The sequence below is a fragment of the Polistes fuscatus genome, unplaced genomic scaffold (genome assembly GCF_010416935.1).
Source record: "Polistes fuscatus isolate 324 unplaced genomic scaffold, CU_Pfus_HIC Scaffold1, whole genome shotgun sequence".
Lineage (NCBI taxonomy): Eukaryota > Metazoa > Arthropoda > Insecta > Hymenoptera > Vespidae > Polistes > Polistes fuscatus.
Window position 1 is genome coordinate 15,321,528 of NW_025112997.1, and position 24,179 is coordinate 15,345,706.

The 24,179-nt window shown below is 37.2% G+C and overlaps 1 protein-coding gene across 3 annotated transcripts in view; it reads left to right on the top strand.

Annotated features, from left to right (window-relative positions):
- LOC122514005 (titin) overlaps positions 1-21,889 on the top strand; it is a 37,532-nt gene extending 15,643 nt beyond the window's left edge. The window contains exons 2-7 of one of the 3 annotated variants that reach the window (XM_043630587.1): positions 5,933-6,039; positions 10,640-10,687; positions 11,002-11,478; positions 11,825-12,100; positions 12,234-21,153; positions 21,234-21,889. In XM_043630587.1, coding sequence (XP_043486522.1) covers positions 5,955-6,039; positions 10,640-10,687; positions 11,002-11,478; positions 11,825-12,100; positions 12,234-21,153; positions 21,234-21,336 — 9,909 coding nt within the window. In that variant the 5' untranslated portion in view covers positions 5,933-5,954 and the 3' untranslated portion in view covers positions 21,337-21,889. Of the gene's footprint in view, positions 1-5,932; positions 6,040-7,794; positions 10,688-11,001; positions 11,479-11,824; positions 12,101-12,233; positions 21,154-21,233 lie in introns of those variants that run through there. The other 2 variants (XM_043630605.1, XM_043630595.1) reach the window with 2 other exon arrangements.
- The last annotated feature ends 2,290 nt before the right edge of the window (positions 21,890-24,179 follow it).

The following is a 24,179-nucleotide window of genomic DNA, read 5'->3' on the forward strand; positions in this document are numbered from 1 at the left end:
ACATACAAAAAATAGACGGAGAAGAAGAAGAAACAAGACAGCAGATGTGTATCTCACAAAGCTATGCACAGACAAGATACGATGAGATCTTTCAACAAGGTATTACAATATCTACATCAGAAGAATTGCCGCACATTGCAGTAATATGCGTTATTACGTGCTGTCGAACGATCGAGCGAGCTATCCGATCGAAGAATTGATCAACATCGATTGTGAGGACGTTTCAATCGTGAGGAGAGAGAGAGAGAAAGAGAGAGAGAGAGAGAGAGAGAGAGAGAAAGAGAGAACAAGAAGCAAATGTTAGACCGTCCTATTGCCATGGAAATTCCTTTCCTTTTCACTCCGACACGAAATGATCGCGTGCTTCCTGAAACACCAACCCGGAACGAAGGAAGAAACGATGATTAATAAGATCGATGCGAAAGTAATGAAGGAAAAAGCGAGTTTTCGATAGCTTATCAACAAAATCGATAACTATCATGTAGTGGTTTGAATCACGTTCCAAAGATTGGTTTCAAGCGATACAACGAGCTTGTTGACGCCTCGAGACTCTTCGTCTTGGTTAATCTTGAAAGAATTTTTCTCATCTTTTTTCTTTCTTTCTCTCTCTTGGTCAGAGTTAAAAAAAAGATAAAGAAAAAGGCTGCCGTATCTAGGGGAATACGAAGAGTTGGTCGGTTTATCTTCGAACACACGTAATTCTAGCTCAGGTAGGCTTATAAATAGAGAGCATGTACGTGTTACCGACCTGTTGCTCGAGCACCCTCATATGAACATCGAGGCCCTGAGTAATCGAAGCCCATTGTTTCGAGTACCTTTGCCGCATCGTCGGCACTGCCTCCGATGCCACCTCACGTTCCATCGTTCGTGCCTAAAAGCACTTGCCGCTCGGAGAGGTCATTAGACATAATGAATACTCGATAGTCTCTTAACCCTCCTTATAATCGACCGAAAAAAAGCTCCGAACGCAGTTTTCGTCTCAACGGACTTTACTTCAATGATTTCCACTTTATCGAAAGAAAAAAAGAGATAATGAGTATTTATTATATTTTCGTTTTTCTCCTTTTCAGCGTTCCTCACAGATTCATCGAGTATATTTCGTAAATTCGCTAGATTTGTTCGAGTGATGTACGATCAATTCTTAATTGAACTACTCGATAGCAACGAATTGACTACTAGAAATTTATTTTACACGGGGACGTATGTAGAAAATATACGTCGGAAATATTTAAAAATCAATACCATAAAAAAAAAGCGCACTAGCATAAGCAAACATTTCACAGGCGTAATTACAAGAAACAAGAGGCTCTTTTCGAATCGAGATCACTGCTTGACGATCGTGTAACGAGCCTGTCTTCCTGTCAACCTATCTCGCGCTTGCTAGCCAGGACCAGTCTAGAAGTGTGTTCACAGCGTGACACACGGAAGTCAGAGTCTTTGAAGGTGACAGAACAAGAGCTTCCCTCTACCGAGGGCCAAACACTTTATGCATTAAAGAGAGAAGAATATGTGTGTATCTCTGTACGCGTGCGCACCTGTATAGGTCTAAGAGAAATAGAGAGAGAGAGAGTAAGGAAGCGAAGATAGAAACAGCAGCACTTGCTAATTGTCATAATTAACCGTGGAAGAGTTCCCAGGTTCAGACGCTTGGGAGAAACATCGGTGGTTGATCTCTTCGGTTAATCATAGCAGCCTCACGGAACTTTATCCGTTTATTCTTCGTAATTTGCATAACTTCATTTAACCGCCTCCACGACTCCACCTCCGCATTGATCTTGTGATCTCTGACCCTGTTACATTCTGAATCTACAAACTCACGCTAAATCCAGCCTGACCTCTTTTAGTCTGCATTTCAACTCGATTTACCTTGTCTCGTTAAAAATCATCGAACAGTCAGATATAAGTAATAGCTTATTTTATGATATTCGAAGAGTCTTTTCTTGACAATATTTAAACTACATTACTTTTACAGTTTCTCCACTTTACTGATGCTTCTTGATATACCATGGTAATCCGTTGGAAGATCGAATATTTCATGTTATGATATTTTTATATTAGATACTTTGTTCGATTAACATTTAAAATAAGAAAAATAAAATAAAAAGAGGAATAAATAATGTTAGCTAACTTAAAAGTATATCTAATAATGCAGTTCGAATAATTACCTAAAGAAATGAAATTTAAAATAAGAATAATTAAAAGTTATGTGATGCTCATAAAGCACGAATCCATAAACAAACCTAAAAAAAATTAACAGAAAAAAATACAAAAAAAGGAGAACGAGAAAGAGAGAGAAAGTGAATGAAATAAAGAAAAAATGAAGCACGTTTTAAGGATCGCATCGAAAGTGCTAGCGAAGCACTTAAAAAAGAATACTGTTATCCTGAAAAAATGAAGCGCTCGAGATCTCCCCGCACGGATAGCTGTCAATTATCGAGTTTTAGTCGTTGAAACGCACGTAGCCCGCAAGAGAGAAGAAGATGAAGCAGCGAGTACCAGAGCACGGCTATTGAATTCACCTGTTACGAAAGACGAACAAGCCCGTTAGTCATTCTCGACGACTATGCTCGGAAACCTCTTCGCAGTCGTATCTTGTCGGAAATAACCGTTTTCTATTGCGTCACGATGCCATTGGAGATCCCTTTCGAGGTTCCATCTCGAGCTCTGACGTTTGGATACTCTTCAACGACCATCAATCTTTTCTCCTACGTTTAGGATACTCCTTCCGACGATTCTTATGAGATAAAAAAAGAAAAAAGGTAGAGACAGAGGGATAAGAAACAGAGAGTTCCACATGATTGCTATGGGTGGTCAGAAACTTTCTAGCTATAGTATACCTCTTAATAACTGTATGTTTCACCGATAAAACGGATGCACAGGGAGCTGTTCATGATCCGCGCATATGTGTGGCACAACGGATGTTAACTATTCTTAAACGTATCTATTTAACATGCATCCATATGATAATTTCCTGTTCATAATATGCTCCGACTTTCTGTATATGTAGCTACTGAGTTTAACTGTCAATTGATTATTCTGATTACTTTGAAATACTTACACGAGATATAATTACGTATGAATGATAAGATGTTTCACGTGCGTGTTTACTAGTTAAATATAATAATTAATCTATTTTCTATCTGATTACACCAGATTCAATTACAATTAATCTATACTATCTAAAGATTTGTAAGTACTATGAATTTCATGTTCGATTCGCAGTATCGTGACAAAACCACCCCCTACGGTCTTCTTTAACCAAAAGATGCGACGTCGAATCTCTTAAGTTCCCAGGTGAAGGGTAATCATATTCCGCATTCCACGATAATAGCGAACGAATGCAGCCTCCGGGCTCTAACGGAATACTCGAGAGCAAGCAGCAGCCTGGTTCTGTCGAAGCCGTGGGTGCATCCATAGGCGACTCGTCTTTTAACATCGGACTCACGGAAAGAAATTTTTATGTCACTGTAATTATCACTAGACCAGCTGTCACGAAGGAAGGAAAGGAAGAGAAACGAAATTATTGTGTTTAACCTTTGAACCAAGCACGTACCAGCTGTTATCGATCAGTAAATTATCGGTACGGTGATAGTAAAGAGAGAAAATAAAATAGATGTCTAACGGTTTCTAAAATTACGTTGAACATTGCTTGTTCGATAAAAACAGACATGTATCCGTCGAATGAAATTAGTAAACACTAAAGTCAATAGAAAAATAAAGTCTATTATTCGCTAAATCATAGAATGAAAAGAACTACTTTTCTGCCTTGTAAAACAATTCCGTGTTCCCAGCTGTTACACGGACACGGTGCCTTGCGTATCGAGAGCGCAAGTGAAATTAGTCTTGGTTCAGCGATTACAAGCTACGACTTGGTCCTGCGAGCAAGATTGAAAGTAATGCAGAACTGCAACGAATCAGGATGGACCGAGAAAAAACAAAAAGAAAGAAGAGAAAGAGAAAAGAATCTGACAAGGAAAAAGAGTAGGAAAGGGAGTGGGAAAAACGGAGCGTGGGCGCGAGATGTGCTCGCATCTATTCCATTCATGCGACTCTCCTATGTTGTTTCCTGATTGCCATTGATACGATAATACGTGTAGCGTGCTACGAGAGTAGAACTCGAAAGACGACGCATCGTGTTTGACTTCTCTAACAATCTCCGTACCTATCTTTCTTTTTTTTTCTCGTTCCCTTCATTTCCGCTAAACCAATATCAAACGAACGTTTTTAATTACGTGAAATGAAATTTTATTATCGTAAAATTAATTAATTAGCTAAGTAAATCGAGATATATCGACAATGGGTTAGCTTAGAAATTAAATACAAAATTAAACACCATTCTTTCTCGAATTATTCGAGCACGAAGCAATCATGCGAACTCGCGTCCTCAATATACGCTGGAATACCCATTCACCGAATTCCCCTGTTCAATAGGCCGTACCGTGAATACGCAATGACGTAAGGTCGCGATTAACTTCCAGCGCAGTCTACGGAGTTCACACAGAGCTGTTCGAACTGTATAAAAAATAAGGCAAAGCACGTGTTGTAGAAATAACAAGTATTTCAAATTATTTAGAAGAATCGTTTTAATTAACACATTTTCTATATCTAATTTTTATTATTTACATGAATATTTTCTATTGATATATTTATGAATATTTATTGATTTTTGAAGGAAAAAAAAGATAAAAGTAATTTTACGACGGTATACGAGCAAGAAAAGTGTATATACAGCATCGTTACTGAGCGTGCACAAGTACATAGAAATCGTTTAGAGTACTTAGACGTCTCGCGTTACTTCTCTATGTTACAATGAAGTGTCGGCTGAGAAAAAGGAAGAGGTCACGAACAGAGAAAAGAAGTCGTCATGCAGACGAGTAACAACCCACGCTCTTTTATCTCGATACTACTTTGTATTGAGCACGCTGTCGTGGCTGGAATGCGTCGAGTTCTCCAAAGTTCCCTCGCCTTTTCGATTTCTTCTTGACCGTTCTCTTCTTCATGATTACCCTCGTCTAATCGTTCCGTGAACTCAAAGATTTCGCAATGACTCAACATCCCTGTGTATGTAAGTATATATGTACCCACGTATTCGCGCAGGTATTCGGTAGAGTTCCTTTTTCCTCGAACAACCTCAATCGAAGGTATAGAAATTCTACTACCATCATCGAAACACATTCGTTCTTAACAAATACCTACATCAATACGAAAGAGGCTTCTAAACCTGTCAAAAGCGTTCAAACAAAAAAGCAGTTATTCCCACGCAGTTAAATCTTCCGAAGTCACGATACCGTAGTCAAGAAGTGTGTACGCATATCTACACGAACGAATGCAAACACATTTAATTGCATCGTATTGTTTATGGATTCTACAAACGTCGGTGGCACTCGTTACGGATTTTCACACTTTCATCGATACGTGTGCTATGTACCTCGAAGCATTTCCGAGATTCATTCGCATACAACTCATAACTCGCTCGCGAGAACTGTTCAGTCAAAATGCGAAGGTATGCGATTGGCTTGTTCCCAAGAATCTGCTATTACACGTCCACCTGTCAAAGAAAACTAGCTTGGCAGTTCCAATAGAACGAAACGTGACTAAACGAGTCTCTTATCTGTCTTACGAATGAATATTTTCAAGATTGCTTTATATCCTTTGAATTGTCCGTATTTAAACTGACTGCTTTTAACTTTTACAGACCTACGTAAGCTTCAATGAAAACCGTATAAAACTTGATAGTTTTTCAATGATAACTTACAAGTATCCTATCGTATAATCATTCTATCTTTTAAATGTTTTACATTTTATCGACTTTTCTAATCGTCGTATTCTATTATCGAAATTACAACGCGATTAAATACAATTTATTTCTTTATTCAAATAACATAAATAACTCTTACAAAATTTAACGAACGTTTTTCCTCGTATATTACAGAGGACGGAAGATAAATCCCGACATGTCGGCGTTGAGTACCAGCTCCTATAGACCTGGAATAATTCTTTGCCTGGTGATCTTCCTGGTCTCGCAATCCACCCATTCTGGTAAGTTTTCGCTTAATATAAAAATTTGATTTTGCTTTGAAGAAACAAACATTGCTTTTCTTTCGAGTTCTCTTTCTCTCTCTCTCTCTCTCTCCTTTTCTGTCTGTCTGTCTCTCTTTCTCGCTATCTCTCTATCCATCATCATTTTGCTTCGGAATTTCGAATTTATTCGAGACAAACGAGTAATACATCTTACTTCGTCTTTTCTCTTTCTCCTCGAGTAATAATTACAATTCAAGAATTATCTATGAATTTCGTGTAACTTTGAGCGTTTCCAATGTTTAAATAAACACCAATTAATTCTAACAATTTCTACACTTTCCACACGAGTTAACGTTGGTGTACGTGCTCATACGTGCGCAGACACGTAAGTATACAAGGCCAAGGTCCGAAGGAACGAGCTAACAGGCCGTCGAACCTCTTAGCGCTCCTTTCTCTTCGACCATAGATATCTTACCTCATAGTATTTAACCCTGGCTTTGACCAAGTCGCTGGTCAAGGTGCTTTCTCGTGGACCCAAACTACTCTCTACTAGTTCTCGGTTAGTTTCTAATTTATGATTATTCCTCTTTATCAGACTACATTTTATTTCTTCCGATGTCGCAATACTATGAATTTATTCATTCGTTTACGTCATACGGTTTACCGATCAATCAATACAAATTTCTTTCGATTGAAATTCTCAATATCACGATTCTTGTCATTTCACAAACACTTACTACTGTTAGATTAAAAACACTTCTCTACGTAATCGTAAAAAAAGCAGATAAAATGTTGCCTATTTTATCTCGCGATCATTTTAGAAAGAACACAAAGTAGTACGAAAAATGTCGCTATGATTTATAAAAATGTTGCATTGGTAATGAATGAAGATGCGTTGTTCTTTTTTCTCGTTTCTTCTCGTCAATCGGTCGCGCTAAAATGAAGAAGCAGGTGAATGAAAGCAAATGGGGAGGAATCTGTTCAGCGAATCTGATTCTCTTCGTCATTCAAAGCGAGATCACTAGGTGATCTTGTCTGTCGGTTATTCATTACGCTTTCCACTCGAATACGCACGATAACTTTTCTCCTATATACTTATACTTCTATAATATATATATAATTTACATTGGTACAAATAAGTTGGATTTTCTCAAGCGAAACGAGGCGAAAAACTATATAATCCCTGACTTCACGCTGTAAAAAAGAAAATTCCATTTTGGAATACTTTCAATATAGTGATATTTTAATATTCAATAAGAATAAAAAAAAAGAAGGCAATAGGAAGACAACTACGCTATATAGCGGTTTCTACCCTCGCGTCTACATCCGTACGATGCAACAAGAATTCTGGTCAAACCTGTAGCCTTCGAAGAGTCACCTCTTAAGGCTCTGGGGGAAATGTCACTGACCGCTCGTACCACACCACGTTGCCCACATACAGTTCATGTTCTGACGCACCTGATTCCCGAGCCGTTCCATATATATTTACGTGTACCAATGAAGCTGGAGCTTATTGTTATCAAAGTGTGTACATCAAAATCCGAAGACTTACTCGATTGCAATGTTATTTTATCCGTGAATTACGTGATCTATAATAAAAACAATAAAACAGATCTTGTAAAAAGATAACGACCTCGCTTGATCGTTCTTCGATTATATGATTCTTTGAAAATAATCAAAGATAATCTTTCCAATTTTGCTAATCACATCTCGATCGATTCGTTATTAAAATGAGGTATCGATCTCATAACTTTTCTCTTCCATATTACACAGCGTCCTCATTTCGAAGTATGACAAGGGAAACCGCGACCTTGAAAGCGACATCTGGTGCAGAAATTCATGCACGCGATACGCCGAGAATTATAGCCAGGTATTCATCCGACCATGTATGCTTGATGGTAATGAACTTTCGTGAGGTAAGGCCGCCAGGAATGATCTCATAATGTGCGTAATGGGTTCTCCCATCTCTCTCTCTCTTTCTCTCCCTCTCTTTCTTTCTTTTATTCTCTTTTTCTTTCAATCTGTATCATGCACTCACACCCGTGATATATAATATCAGCATTGTGCACTCATACATGTCCCTTAATGTAAAAGGAAGCGAAATGGAATAAAAAAAAATGATAAGAAGTTATAGGAGATGTGTGACAGAAAGAAACGATAATGGAAAAAAAACAAATTTTTTAAATCTAAGAGGAAAATAACGTACAATGATTTGCACAATTTACGTAATATTTCCTTCCGATAAATTCTGAGATAAATAGGTATTTCCATACTTTTTTTCAGAGAAACAATTAGTTTTTTTTTCAACATTTACTCTTAAATCCTGTCGATTCGTTATATTAAAACAAAAATTGTTTATTTTATTGAGATTTCGCTGAATCACGCTTCGAGGTCAAACGTCCCGTTATATAATCCGTTGATATCTTAATGATCGAAATTTTTGAAAAGATATAAGAGTATTTTTTCTTGTTATTTTCTCTTATTTTTTCATAAAAATTTAATTCCATTATTTTTACCAAATAGAAAGTATAATTTGCTACCTGTCCTTGTTCATCTCTCTCCCGATTGCATTAATGACGGAACGAAATTGCAAGTTTTCGTGTGTTTTCAAAACGGCGATGCTCATAAAATAACGCAACATCATTCTCGTTAATATATTCGCTACTAAAAGGTAGAGAAGTTTCGCACGAAAGGACTTGTCTTTTTATCGTCCCTCGTAGTCCGTAATTTGTTTGAAAGAAAAGAAAGACAAAAATAAGAAAAAGAGAATGAAAATTTATCATCGTCAATCAAATATACGAGGAATATAAAAAAAATATAATGGATTAATGATGTAATTTTTGACTTATCATTATTCTCGTAAAAAAATCATCAATCAACATTTACAAATAGATATCAAATGATTTTATCGCGTGATAACAGAACCAGAATAATACGATATTGGATCACATTAAATAGAAATATTGCACGATGTTATACTCGTCTTTAGCGATGTTTCTTCATATAATAATAATTTAGGTGGAGCAACATACAAGTAAGTAGATATATACGAACAACATACAAGAGACTCGTACGTGCTAGGCCCCATGCGACTGTCGCGTATGCGTGGAGGCACGCGGATACCCAGTTCGTGGGACTCGCAATGGGAGTCCCATTCACAGACCCGTTAGTAATTCCCAGTACAATTCAATTCGCTGGAAACCGCCAGCTTCGGATTCCGCGACAAGCAAAACGGCGATCAGAATAGAATGCTAATGTTATTATTTGCGAGACTTAATATTTTATATAATTTATTTTTAACAAGATTTTCTCAATTTTCTCAATAAAAATTTGATCAATTGTCTTCGCGTACGTTAAAAAAATCCCACGATACGATGAAATCTTTGCATGGAAAATCAGAGGATCGATAAATAAACTACAAAAGAATCGAAATGTTTCAATCAGAAATAGCTTAAAACCGTTGTCACATTCTTTTACCAGGAACGTATAGTTCAATGAAAGAGCGATACAAGGGATACTAATCCTTCGACTCGCGATGCACGTAGCCTCCGCAGAAACGCTTCATGCATTTTAAAAGAGTAACGTCTACTTTTTTAGAATGAAGAATATCTGTGACATTGTGTAAAAAGGTCCTTTTTACTTCAATTTCGCGTTGATGTTGTGGCAGCGATGCCTAATATAAAAATAGTGGCATCACGTGTAGGTCGTTGACTGTAGAATTTGATGAAAAATGAGTGTAGTTTTTATTTAATTCTCTCATAAAATCTCTTATAAAAAAAAAACCAATTTCATAAATGCCGTAAACTAAAAAAATGGATAGATGGATCCGTGGATAGCTAACTACTCTCGAAAGAATCAAAAAACTAGCTCACCAATTGACGTCAAGGAGAATGTTTTGTCGTGTTCTAGGGACAATCGAAGACGAGTTCCGCTCGCGGAACTTTAATACCAAGGAAATTGTAAAAGCAACGCGCGTGAAAAACGTATAGAACGTAGATAGAGAGTACGAAAAGGATAAAAGGATAAAGAGGAAAGAGAAGAAAGAGAATTTTGTATTCCGCGTACACTCGGCATACAATTCGTACGACCGGGGCGAGGGTGTTAACGAGAATTCGCCCACGTACGCTCGTGCCATATGACGCTTTGACTCACTCCGTTGTTAAAGCCTTGTTCACCCTCCAGACAAACGCCTCCCGCCGCCTGGTAATTATTATGATAAACTGGAAGCACCGGAGCTGCATTCGTCTCCCTACAGGATTCACCATATACGAAAGCTCAAGTTCCCGAGATTATTTGTTCTTCGCTGTACTTACATTTTTACCTATGAAAATCTCTCCACGCGGAAACAGATGAGATCTTAACTCACGGTCTAATCCTCGCTTATCGAATTGCATTGTGCAAAGAAAACATACCCATTTCGTACCCTAATCAACAACTATCTATATACAAAATTTCTTCCATTCTTTTAAGCTATTTGTCTTTACTTTATATTTTACACACAATCAAACTTCTTTGCTGCAAACCGAGATATTAATGTTAATCAAATCAAATTGGATATGTAAGTATAATACTGACACAAACGACCGTGTCAATAACATCTGTACTGATTTTGTTACAGCTCCAGTATACGAGCAGGATACCACACAAGTTGCAGAGTACGATGGAGGTACGTAAATAGATATACCTATACATGTATTCGCTGTTTCTAATCAGCCGACTCGCGCTAAGTCATAGACATAGACATTTTAAATGTAGCGCACCGAGCATGTCGGCTACACGTACCGCTTCGTTCTATGATTCTAATCGAATTAATTAAATTCTTGAATTAATGTTCACTCGAAAAAATAACAACAACATTCGATGCGACTCATGAACCTAACAAATCAAATACTAATCAATGTTTACTTATTGCTACCTCTAAAAGCTGGATAGCACATAATCAAAGTATGATAACTGTATAAGAATCAATGAAATTTGCAGGTGCAACGGGCTGCTATTACAACTTTCAACATTACCAGGAAGGTGACAGAATCATAACGAACGAGCCATGCCTGAACTGTACGTGTCATAATCGAATGTTGATGTGCTACTTGAGAGTTTGTCCCTTCTCGAAAGCCATTGGACAAGACTGTACGGTAGAAAAAAGACCTGATCAATGTTGCCCCGTAATCACTTGTCCGGAAGTACCGGTGCAATTGCTTACATCGACTACCAATACTCCAGCATTATCTGACTCGACGGAAGTTGGCTTCCATGATAATTATGGATGCAAAATGGATGATCGGTTTTATCCCGATGGTGCCCAATTACCAATCGATTACCAATCAAATCCTTGTGAGCTTTGCTACTGTATTAGGAACAGAACCGCTTGCGTTATACAGCAGTGCACGCTACGCGTGGCAGGATGCAGACCTGTCTACAAATCGGGTGTATGTTGTCCGGTCAAGTACGACTGCGGTAAGTTCCATTTGCATATCGTGTGAGTAGCCTTTCTTGTATCGCGTTTAATGACTCTCATTATTTGTTAACACGTATTCTATCTAATGTGACATTCCGGACAAGCGTGATGTACAAGTCAGTGTACACGTCGTTTAAACCTTACTTTTTATTTATCTTTTTATTTATGTTCTTGTTCCTTTTACGCGATCACATGTATATATATGAACATAATTTAATATTAAATAAAGAACATATTATATTTGTTAGCTATCGACGAATATAACTCGACTCATTTTTTTCTTCCGGATATAATAATATAGATCACGAATAATAGACGATAATTTACCACAATTAACATTAACAGAATACGATGAAGGACTTGAAACTACGGTTGGACCTGGTCTCATCATGACTACTACAATTGCTCCTGGTGCAGCACCACAGTGTTATTACGAAGGTAAAGTTTACGAGGACGGCGAGTTGATTTACTCGACACAACCTTGCCAACACTGCTACTGCTTCCGTGGCGATATTGCCTGCGCTGTTCAAGACTGTGGAACACCAATGAAAACGCACGGAAAGAACTGCACTGCTCTTCCTCCGCCGGAAGGAGAATGTTGTCCGACCACTTATCAGTGTGGTAAGAACAATACTTGTATACCAAACACTTTCATGAATGGCTTACAAAAATTCTAATATAAACAACAATATTAATGATATGATATATGTAGTTGCCTTTATACAATACCATTTTATCTATCACTTTGTTACAGAAGACGATGGTCTAAAAGGAATAATAACCATACCAGAAGGTATGGAACAAACCTCCGAAATTAGTCAAGTACAACCAATGGCAACCATTCCGGAGAATATCGAAGAGGCAGAGAAACAAGAACATGAAGTTACGAGCGAATCATTCATTGGTGCCGACAACATGATTCCACAAGACCATGAAATTAAAGTAGAACACACTGAAGAGCCTGTTAAAGCTGAAAAATCTGCGGAAACGACAGAAAAAAAAGATGTTCCTGAATCTGAAACGACCCATGGTTCAGAGGAAGTAACTCTTCCCGAAGAACACGAAACGAAACCGGCTCCTGTAGATGAGGAAACACAAATTATCCAGGACCAAAAAACAGAAACGCCTACCTTGATAGAAGAAACTGAAAAACATACTTCGATCGAACAAACTGAGGCACCTCTTCCAACAGAAAAGATTACAGTGCCTACCTATACGGAAACATCAGAAATGCCTTTTGTTGCAGAAAATACCGAAAAGCTTACCACAATTGAAAAAACTGAACCACCTGTTTCTGGAAAAGAAACTGAAGTTCCTATTGTTGAAGAACAATCAGAAAGTTCGTCCGTTAAATCATTCGAAGGTGAACAAGAAGCAACTGAGATTTCGATAACCGAGAACATCCCAACATCCCAATCGTCTGTAGAAGGATTAAACATAGAAACAGAAACTTCAACGATAGAGCAAAAAATTGAACAACCGGAAAGTATCAAAGAAAATGTCACTGTAGAAGAACAACCAATAACGACTGAAGGTCCAGTGAAAACAGAAGAACTAACTGAATCTCCAATTAGTGAACAAGAACATACTGAGAGTTCATATGAATCTGTACCACCGAAAGAAACGACCAATGCTCAGGAACCAATTGAAGAATCTGGAAAATCAACTGAGGCAATAGTACCCACTGAAGAAGTGTCGGAGAAAACCATGGAAACAATTGACCAAGACGAAAGTATAAAAACTAAACCAAGTGAAAACGAAGAACAAGCAACTCTTGAGACGAAAGAAACTGGAATTCCGCAAGAAGTCACAGAAATAATCAAAGAAGCTACTACATCAAAACAAGAAGAAGCTACTACATTGAAATCAGAAGAAGCTACTACATCGAAATCAGAAGAAGCTACTACATTGAAATCAGAAGAAGCTACTACATCGAAATCAGAAGAAGCTACTACATTGAAATCAGAAGAAGCTACTACATTGAAATCAGAAGAAGCTACTACATCGAAATCAGAAGAAGCTACTACATCGAAATCAGAAGAAGCTATTACATCGAAACCTGAAGAAGCTATTACATCGAAACCAGAAGAAGCTATTACATCGAAACCAGAAGAAGCTACTACATCGAAACCAGAAGAAGTTCCAACTGAAGAAATAGCTATACCTGCTTCTCCCGAAGTAGAACCTGTAACATCCGAAAAACCTGTTGAAGTTAGCGAATCAGGAGAAATTAAACCAGCCGAAATTACTACCAATTTACCACAGGCTCAAGAAACTGACCAACAATATCCATCTTCAGAAGCTGGTGTAGAGAAAAAACCTGAAATTCCAGAACCTGAATTAGGGTTGAAAGATAAGCTCCCACCTCTTGCTCCTAAAAAAGATGACTTTGGCCTATCTAAAGAAGAAATTAATCAACAGGCTGCCATCGAAGGAGACCATGAAACAGAAAAAGACAAACCAATTTCTGAAAGTACTCCAGGATACAAAGCAGAAGACAAGGAATCTATTCCTGAAATCTATTCTGAAAGTAACATTGATACTAAAAAGCCAGAAATGCATATCCCTGAAAGTCTTGTAACTGAAATTCCAGAGAAAGTCTTTAAGTCTGAAACAGATTTGGTTCCTCAAAGTGAGACGTCTACTGAGCACGAAGAAAATAAAGTAACAACTGAAATAAAAACAGAAGAACCTATTCTTCACGAAGTGACACCTGGTCAAGAAGAAATATCTACTGCTGAGATTACTCCCATTGCTTTAGACACTAAAACCAGTGAACCTCAAATTCCTACAGAAGCACAAACTATACAAGAAGAACTTCAGCATACTGAAAAATCAATCGTACCTGAAGATTATAGCACGAGCACAGTAGGTCTTGAAGTTCCATCAACTGAAAAAATAACTACCGTTGAAGAATTACCAACCAAAGGTCTTACTTTAGATGAATCTGGAGAAACTTCATCGGAAGAAGTAACTTCTGACATATCTAATGACAGTGAAGAAGCAGGAAAAGAACATATTAACGAAGAAGGAGGTGAAAGTGAAGATAAATTACATAAACCATCTCCTGGAGAAATCTCGACCGAAAGTTCTATTTCTGAACAAGAGTCAACTAGCAGTCATACAATAACTAGTACAGAAGAAACACAAGTTACTATCAAAGAAACTGAACAAAAAGAATCTACAGAAACGTCAAAAGTAGATCAACCGAATGTAACAGAACAGAATGAGCTTACGGAAACACCAGAAGTTAGTGAGCCAAGTGTAACACAAACTGTAAGCGGAGTTGAAATATCTGAAACAGAAGCTCCAGAAGAAACGCAAACGGTGAAGGCAACCGAACCAACCGCTGTAAGTGAAGAAGGAACTATTGCTTCAGAAACTGCGACTGAGGAAAATATAACAAAGAAGACGGAAGAAGCCTCGACAGAAAAACACATTCCTGAAGTACCTGAAATTACTGAAAGTACCATTCCGGAGGAAATGCCAGAGCAATCGGTTATTCCAGACAACAAACCAACAGAAAGTGTTGAACAAATGGAAGTACAAACATCGGTACCTCCTGTAATCGAAGAAGAACCTTCCATAACAGAAAAATCAACAGAAATCCCGTCATTAGTTGAAACGGAACATAAATCAACATTGATTTCTGAAGAAACTGCGACTCAAAAATCTGAAGAAGAGAACAAATCTGAAGGGATACCCACAAAAGGAATAGAACTTACAGAGGAAACATTAATCGAAACACAAATGACCGAAAAATCTATTACTGAAGAAGAATCGAAGGAAGAAAAGGAGACTGAATCTTCCGTTACTGACAAATATGTAACAACAGAAACTTCAACTGTAGTAGGCAAAGGTGCAGAAGATCTTAGTAATCAATCAAATGAAAGTATAAGCGAAGGTGGAGAACAGGAAATTCAAAAACCATCCTCTGAAGACAAAATATCTACTGAAGCTACCGTCGAAGAAGAAAAAGAAATCGTAACTCCTCTTGAAAAAGAAGTGACAGAGATTATTACTGAGAAAATAACAACACAAATTTCAATTACTGAACAACCTGAAGTGTCTACTGTGATCTCAACAGCTGAGCAAAATGTTTCTGAGGATAAAACGACAGAAAAATCTTCCGAACATCCTGTAATAAGCGAATCAACTACTGAACTTATCAGCGAAACAGTACCTCCTGTAAGTGAAATGGAAGTGCCAGTGAAGCCCCATACTGAAGAAAAACAACATCCAGAAATCGGAACTTCAGTGACAGAAGAATTATCTACTGAAACTTCAATACAACAAGATGAATCTACGTCCATTGAACCAATTTCTGAAGAACAAAAAGAAATCTCAAGTACTACTAAAATATCTAGTGATATCGATCAAAGTACGCCGCAACCAGAAGAATCATCTATAGAATCAACCGAGGCTGTGATTGCTGTTGAATCGTCTACGACAACCAAAGAACAAGAAATTGAAGAACACACCAAAGGCATTTTTGAAGAAAAACCAAGTGAAGAGGAAAAACACGAATTGCCCAGTTCTGTTGAAACATCGACGGAAGTACCAGTAGTAAAAGAAATGTCAGAAATACCCGAAACAGAAGAAAAACTTCACGAAACAACAATAAAAATTGACGAGGAGAAAGCAACTACAGAACCTGTCGAAACACATGAAAAACAATCAACAATTTCGCCTTACGAAGAGAAAATACCTGCAGTAGAATTAACATCTCCCTCATCGACAGTAACTGAGGTACCATCCGAAAGACCGATTGAACATTCAACTGAACAAGAGTATACAAATGTTACAGAAGTGATGCCAATAAATGAAATAACTGAATCAGAAGAATCCAAACCTATACATCCAGATATACCTGGTGAAGGTAATTGTCTTGTTGATGGGCAATCTTATAGTAATAACTCAGCCATACCTCCCGCGAATCCTTGTCAATTGAGTTGTCAATGCATTAGTAGTATCATACAATGTGAACTTATGCAATGTCCACCACCTCCAACTCATCTGTCTAACTGTATGCCAATACATGCAAGTGGATCTGCGTGTTGCCCAATATACACATGTGACTCAACTCCTACAGTTGAATTAGAAGCGGACAATCATATAATTGAACATCAAACTCTGAAGTATGAAGAAGAAGAGTTAAAGCATACAACTTTAATTCCCAAGATTACAGAGATTCCACCTGCCCCTAGCGATCATACAGTTGAAGAAGAAGGCCAAGAACATGTATCACCTCACCCACATATTGTACTAGATAATGAAAGTGAAACAAGAAAAGAAATGCCACCAGTAGAAGAACAGGTAACTGATAAACCAATAACATCTATTAGTGAAGAACCTACAATTATTGAAGAACATAAAACATTAGAAGAAGTTCCATCAAAAGAAACTTCTAACGTAACTCCAGGTGAACAATCTACAGAATTTACATTATCAACTACTACACAAAAAATTGAAGAAGTTACTGAACAAGAACAAGGGATCGTTAAACTTCTACCCTCTACCGAGGAATCAATCGTAGAACAAACTACTGAAAAAGAGTCAACGAGTTTCACTGTTGAAAATGTACATGAAACAGAAATTGTGACACATACATCGGCTCCTGTTACTATAAAAACGGAAACTGCTGTTTCAGTGGAAGAATCTGAAAAAATACCTGAAGAGAAACAGCAAACAATTATACCTACTTTACCAAAAGAAACGACTGAACAGGAAGAAACCGTAAGCGAATCTTCCATACCTAGTGTCTCTGAACCATCTAATGAAGTAATAAAAGGACAATCTAAAGAATCTGAAACACCTGGAGATGTTCAAGAAGTAAGCATATCTACTGAACATGGCATTACTGCTACTGAAGAAGAAATAACACAAAGTACAGAAATTGAAGGACAAACAAAGCCAGAAATAGAATCAACTGAAGAGAAAAAGCCTGAAGAACAAACTGAAGTAACATTTGAACGTCCAGCTGAACAAGAGTCTACAGATATTACTAAATTAATAACAACAAGTGAAATAACTCCTCAAGTATCTGAAGAAACAGAAACTAAGCCAATTGAACATAAAACAGTAGAGACTGAAAGCGAAACTTCAAATATAAATACATCAGAATCCACTGTAGAAACTTCTACCGAGTTTCAATCACTCAATACAGAAGAGCAAACCGATATTTCTGAAACTGCAACTATAACTGAAAGTAAATTTGTGTCAAGTGACGAAAGAATAACTACACCTACTAGTGAGAGCAGTCACTCTACGGAAGTTCAAGAAGGTGAAATTTCACACGAAGACAAAGACAAAACAATAGAGCAGACTACAAAATCTATTCTTGAATCTACGGAAACACCAACACAACAACCTAAGGATAAAACTGATGTTCCTCTAGAATCCGAAGAACAAGTAGTAGTACATACAGAAGAGACACCGAAATCAGAAACATCAGAGGAAACAGAAAGCAGTACTTCGACAAAGGCAGGACCTATCGAACCTAGTGTTACTGAAAAAAGTGAAACTTCTGTACCCCCCATAGAAGAAAATACAGAATCAATAATTTCAGTAGAAACTCAAACATCAACGTTTGAAGAACATAAAGAAATTGAAGAAATAACCGAGAAATCTGAGTCAACACAGAAAGAAGAAAAACCAGTAGAATTTACAACGGAAAAAGAAGCTTCAGAACCTACCGAAGTTGCAATAACAGAACAGAGTATACCTTCGATAGATCTTACTACTGCTACTATAGAAAAGCATGTAACGAAAATAGAAGAACAGACTACCAAATCTGAAGAAGAACCAACTAAAGGACCGGTTCAAGAACAAACAACTCTACCAACTTCTCCGATACAAGAGGAAATATCTGAAATCACTACACCGAAAGAAGAAAAAACTTCTGAAAGTATTCCAATTGAAGGAGAACACACGGAAGAAAAAACAACTGAAGAAATAAGTCAAAGCACCATTACAGAAGAACAAACTATTTCACCTGGCATGTCAACAACTCATGTTGAAGAGAAGCAACAACAACCTGAGGAAATTACTCAGAAGCCTCTCGAAAAAGAAATATCAACCTCTGCAAGTATTACCGAAGCACAACCTATCTTACCTGTAAGCGAAACAACGGAACAGCATCCAGTTGAAGAAGTTTCTGTTGGCGATACAATTTCTTCCACAGAAAGACCGGAATCAGTAACAGCTGATGTAACAGAACAGGCTGAGCAAGCTGAAGAACAGAAACCTAAAGACGAAGAACAAGTGCATAAAGAACAGACAACTGAAATTTCAGAAGTTAATGAAGTGACTGAAATATCAGTAAATCTCGAAGAAAAAACAGTTGAATCCGTTACGCCCCAAGAAAAACCAATTGAAGCTCCTACACCAGAAATAAAACCAGTTGAAACTTCTACATCAGAAGAACAATTAATTGAATCTTCTACGTTAGAAGAAAGACCAATTGAAACTTCTACGTCAGAAGAACAACCAATTGAATCTTCTACGTTAGAAGAAAAACCAATTGAAACTTCTATGCCAGAAAAACAACCAATTGAATCTTCTACGTTAGAAGAAAAACCAATTGAATCTTCTACGTCAGAAGAACAACCAATTGAATCTCCAACGCCAGGAGAACAACCAATTGAATCTCCAACGCCAGAAGAAAAACCAATTGAATCTTCTACGCCACAAGAACAACCAATTGAATCTTCAACATCAGAAGAAAAACCAGTTGAAACTTCTACATCAGAAGAACAATTAATTGAATCTTCTACGCCAGAAGAAAAACCAATTGAATCTTCTACGTCAGAGGAACAACCAATTGAATCTCCAACGCCAGGAGAACAACCAATTGAATCTCCAACGTCAGAAGAAAAACCAATTGAATCTCCAACGCCAGAAGAAAAACCAATTGAATCTTCTACGTCACAAGAACAACCAATTGAATCTTCAACGTCAGAAGAAGGAACAATTGAAATTTCTACAGTCGATGAAAAATCAAGTGAAGTTTATACACAGGAGGACAAAATAATTGAATCATCTACATTGAAGGGACTTGAATCAACGTCTCAAGAAAAGCCAGTTGAATCATTAACACCGGAAGAAAAACCAGTCGAGCAATCAACACCAGAAGAAAAATTCACTGAAACCGAACAAAAAACAGAAGCTCCAATCAGTGAAGAACATACATTTAAACCATCTACATATGAAGGAGAAACAGAAAAGACATCAGAAGGAGTTATAATTAAAGAAACTCAAACTGTTGCAGAAGAAAGTGTTTCTGAGATACCTGTAAAAATTAGTCCGACCGAAACAGTTCAAATAGGTCCCATTGAAGAACAAACTGACGGTGAAGCAGAAAAACATTTTGTAACTCCAATCAAAGAAGAAAAATTAGGAACACCAGAAAGTACGGAAAGTATTTTAGTAACAGCACAAATACCATCAGAAGAAACTGCTGCAACAGATCATACTATATTTGAAGAAAAAGCAACAACGATATCAAGTATTCAAGCTGAAACAATTCAACCTACAGAAGCACCAGTACCTGTTGAAGAAGCTTCTTCCAAAGGTGAAATAGAATCAGCAGTGACAAAACTTCAACCAGTCGAAGTATCTAGCGAAATTTCGGTTCAAGAACAATCTACAATTGAGCCTGTATCCGAAGAATCAATAACTAAATCAGAAGAAGCACAAAAGGGTGAGGAAAAACTCACGGAACCCACTATTCCAGAAGAAGAACACGTATCAACAAGTCTTAGCTCGATAACGGAAGAACCTGAAGACAAAATAACAGGAGAGCCAGTTGTAACAGAGGAGCATGAATCAGAAATTTTGCCAGAAGAAGAATTGGAGACAACACAATTACCAATCGGAGGATTCGATACAAAGTTACAGCCTATACCGACTGAAGCACCATTAACTGAAACTTCGGAAGAAATTTCAGAAAAAGATCACGAAGAAGGCCATGAAGAAGTACAGCCACACGTCGGTATTATTGAATCTGAATCTTCTTCACAGATTCCACAGACAGATAAATCTGAGGGCCAATCAACTATCGGATCGAGTGAGGAACATTTACAACCGGTCAATCATACCATTGAAACTGCTGAGGAACCTGACAAGCCAATTTTGGAAGAGCATCATGTGACAAGCACTAGCACTATAGCACCTCAAACAGGCGTAGAATATCCCGAACAAACAGTATCTGGTGAAGATAATTCTCACTTCCCCATAAACACTGGTAGTTACCTTAATCCTGATGAAGATTACGATGAAGATGATCAGGCGATTTATGGTCCAGGCACTTGTAGATATGGTGGAAAAGTTTACATGTCTGCTCAGCAAATACCAAGAGATGACCCATGTGATTTCTGCTTCTGCTTTAGAAGTGATATTATCTGTCTTCAACAAAGTTGTCCACCACCGATACCAGGATGTCACGAGGAACCTATCAGTGGTTTCTGTTGTCCTAGATACGAGTGTCCCGTATCGATGGCTACGTCTCTTAACATTACCACAACTACGACCACAACTACGACGACATTACCCCCGCACTTTTTAACGCACGCCTACAAAGGCGCTGCGAAACGAAACGGATGTCAAATTCGTGGTCAAGCATATAGCGTAGGCGAAACTATTAAATCCGCGTCCGGTCCATGTCTTCATTGCACGTAAGTATTAAACAAACATTGACAAACATTAATGTTTCTCTAAACTTTTACTGACTTATCTTCCCTATCTTATTTTTCAGTTGCGGAGGTGACGGCAACATGAAGTGTGATCCACGAGTATGTTCTCCGGAACCAATGCTAAGGCAAATGATCGCTGCGGCAACAGCCAGGAGAAGGAGATGAGCCGTTCGTAATGGTCCCCTGGATCTATCCCGACGAAGAAACGAATACGAGGGAGCCATGAAGAAAGTGTTGTATAAAAGTGAATTAAAATTATTCTAAACTAAAATATACCTAAACGTCGCAGAACACAGACAATAACGTGCTTCGACGTTCACGAACCGAGTGGCCAAAACGTAAACATTTATATTATATAATAATATTATATTATGTTATATATATAATATATATATATATATATAAAAAAAAAAGCAAAAAGAGAAATGAAAGACAGACAAGAGCAGGTGGGATGAAGTCAAAAAGGACAAATAGAGGATTTTAATTAACATAGTGAGGCGCGTTTCCGGTGCCAAAAACGTGGCGGATGAAAAATGTACTCACGAAGAAGGAAGTTTCAACGAAACAGGGAAAAACTGGATAAAGGAAAAGGATACAATTTTAAGAAACACCACTTTCGTGTTGGTTCCATACTCATATTTCATTCTACGTCTCCTGCCGTTTCTTACAACAAAAAGTAAGGAGAAAAAAAAATCATAAAACAAAATTACTTAAGAAAGAAAAAAAAAAAGCCATTGAAATTTACGACTGTGCCTTCGTCAGTGTCGTCGAGAGCGACATTATTTTCGTTTATAGCGGGGCAACTGCGGAACAGCGAAATTAGTGAAAATCATTAGCATCATTCTCTGAAGAATCTTAACAGCAACCGTTGATGATAGAGTACTAGCGGTGAACGAATAGAAGAAACAGAATATTTTTAATTTGGATAAATGAACTTCGTACAGTGACATTATAATATATACTGGAATCGTAAGATGAATATTTTTTTATGCTCTCAATTCGTTTTTAACTAATGAATACGTTCGAAAGCAAAGTCGTAATCACTTTTATACACATAGTCGCACAGGGCATAATATTCTTCGTACGATTCGTCCGCGTGAGATCGAAAAATCGAAAAAATAAGCGTTAAGCGTTTTTTTGCCGCGCACGTCGCTCTTGTAATACCATTGTAAGAAGTTAAAACGTTGGCGATTAAAGATGGTGCGAACTCTACTCGCGATCGATGAAAAAATCTTTATCGGGTTTTGGCTGCCGCGTATCGTGCTCAAATGATTGGTCCACATATACTCATGTATGCGAACTTCTACGGACATTTGAATACACTGGAAATGGCACTTCTAAAATAATCTTTATACATTAATAAAACAAAGTGAAATATTTCCTATCTTGTAAAAAAAGAAAAAAAAAATGACGAAATAAGCAAATACTCGAAAGAACGGTGCCATTTTCTTACGTATCCTATTGTACGTACAAATATGTGCGTATGTGTGTGGTCAGTCGGTACATATATATATACATACACACGTGTATATGTATATGTGTATATATGTATATTAAATAATAAAAAAATGGAAAAAATGGCGCACAAAAGGTAGACGAAAGTTACGTGCAAACTCAAAGCTTAAACAAGCAGCTCGCGCGGAGGACCGATTGAGAATTTGCTTCTCCGGCGAGCTGGCATTATACATATATATATACATATATATACATATATATATATATGTATAATATATACATATAATATATACATATATATATGCATATATACATATATACGTTTATATGATTCTTTATATACACTATATTTCTTTTAATATTTAACTATAACACAATGTTCTACACCTTTGTACGAAACTATAATTAATACTCCTCTATGGCGAGATGATCTCCCATTGTTCTCCAGTCTCAAAGTGTCGCGTGAGAACGAAGTTCATTTTATGTGAGAAACATACTTACGTCTCTTGAAAGTAAGGCCACGGTTAACTCATTCTATCATAATATCGTTCCTCCGTTTTACGAGGAAGAATCAAGTCAATTACTTATTCCTCTTTGGCCAATAACTGGTAATAAGATATCGATGGTATGCGAGAACGATATAATCGTCATGCTTTGAGACTTCGGAACGCTGGTTATCGTATAATAATAGAAGAAAAACGCTATATCGTCGCATAAATACTGCGTATACTGTCTATATTTATACTGATAATTATAATTAACAACTATGAGTCGGTATTCCATCTTACTGGCATGAAAATAGCTCATAGTACTTGTACTCGTTTATCGATTAAGTTCGTCTCTTGAAAAGAAATAATGAAAAGAAAAATAAAAAATAAAAAAAAAACGAAAAAAAAACAAAATAGGAATGGGGAAAAAGCGTCTAGCGAAAGACTTTTATGAAAGCTTTTTTATACGTAAACGAATTTCTCTGTTGAAATCAAACAATGCAACAAATATCGACAGCGTATTCGTAGAGCTTCTACGATAGCTCATACGTGATATAAATGGCCATATTGACTAACGTCATTATTACAGAACAAGAAAAAGCTATCGATAGACGTTTAGAACGCTTTCATGTTACGGAAAGTTTCTTTCGCACGAGACATACTTGCGAAGTGAGAATAACAACTATTAAACGTACAAGTAGTGACTCTGTAAAGGAAAAGGAAAAGAAAAAAAGGATGAAAGAAAGTTGCGATACCATAGTTATTCGAAGCTATCTAAAACGTTCATTTATCTGTATTTAGTATAATAAAAATGCCCGAACATTTTTCAATAGATATCATTTCATTTTCGATTACATCAAAATCCACTTTCCACAAACAAATTGAAATACGAATAAAATAGCCAGCTTTAATTTCCATTCTCGATTACCGAATCAACTATTAGCATATTTTTAAAGGATTGATAATCAATTCATATCATTTTGAGGTATACTTTATCTTATTTTAATACTAGACAATTCATGAGCGACTATCATGAATATCCAGTAAACGATTTGAATGCATTGC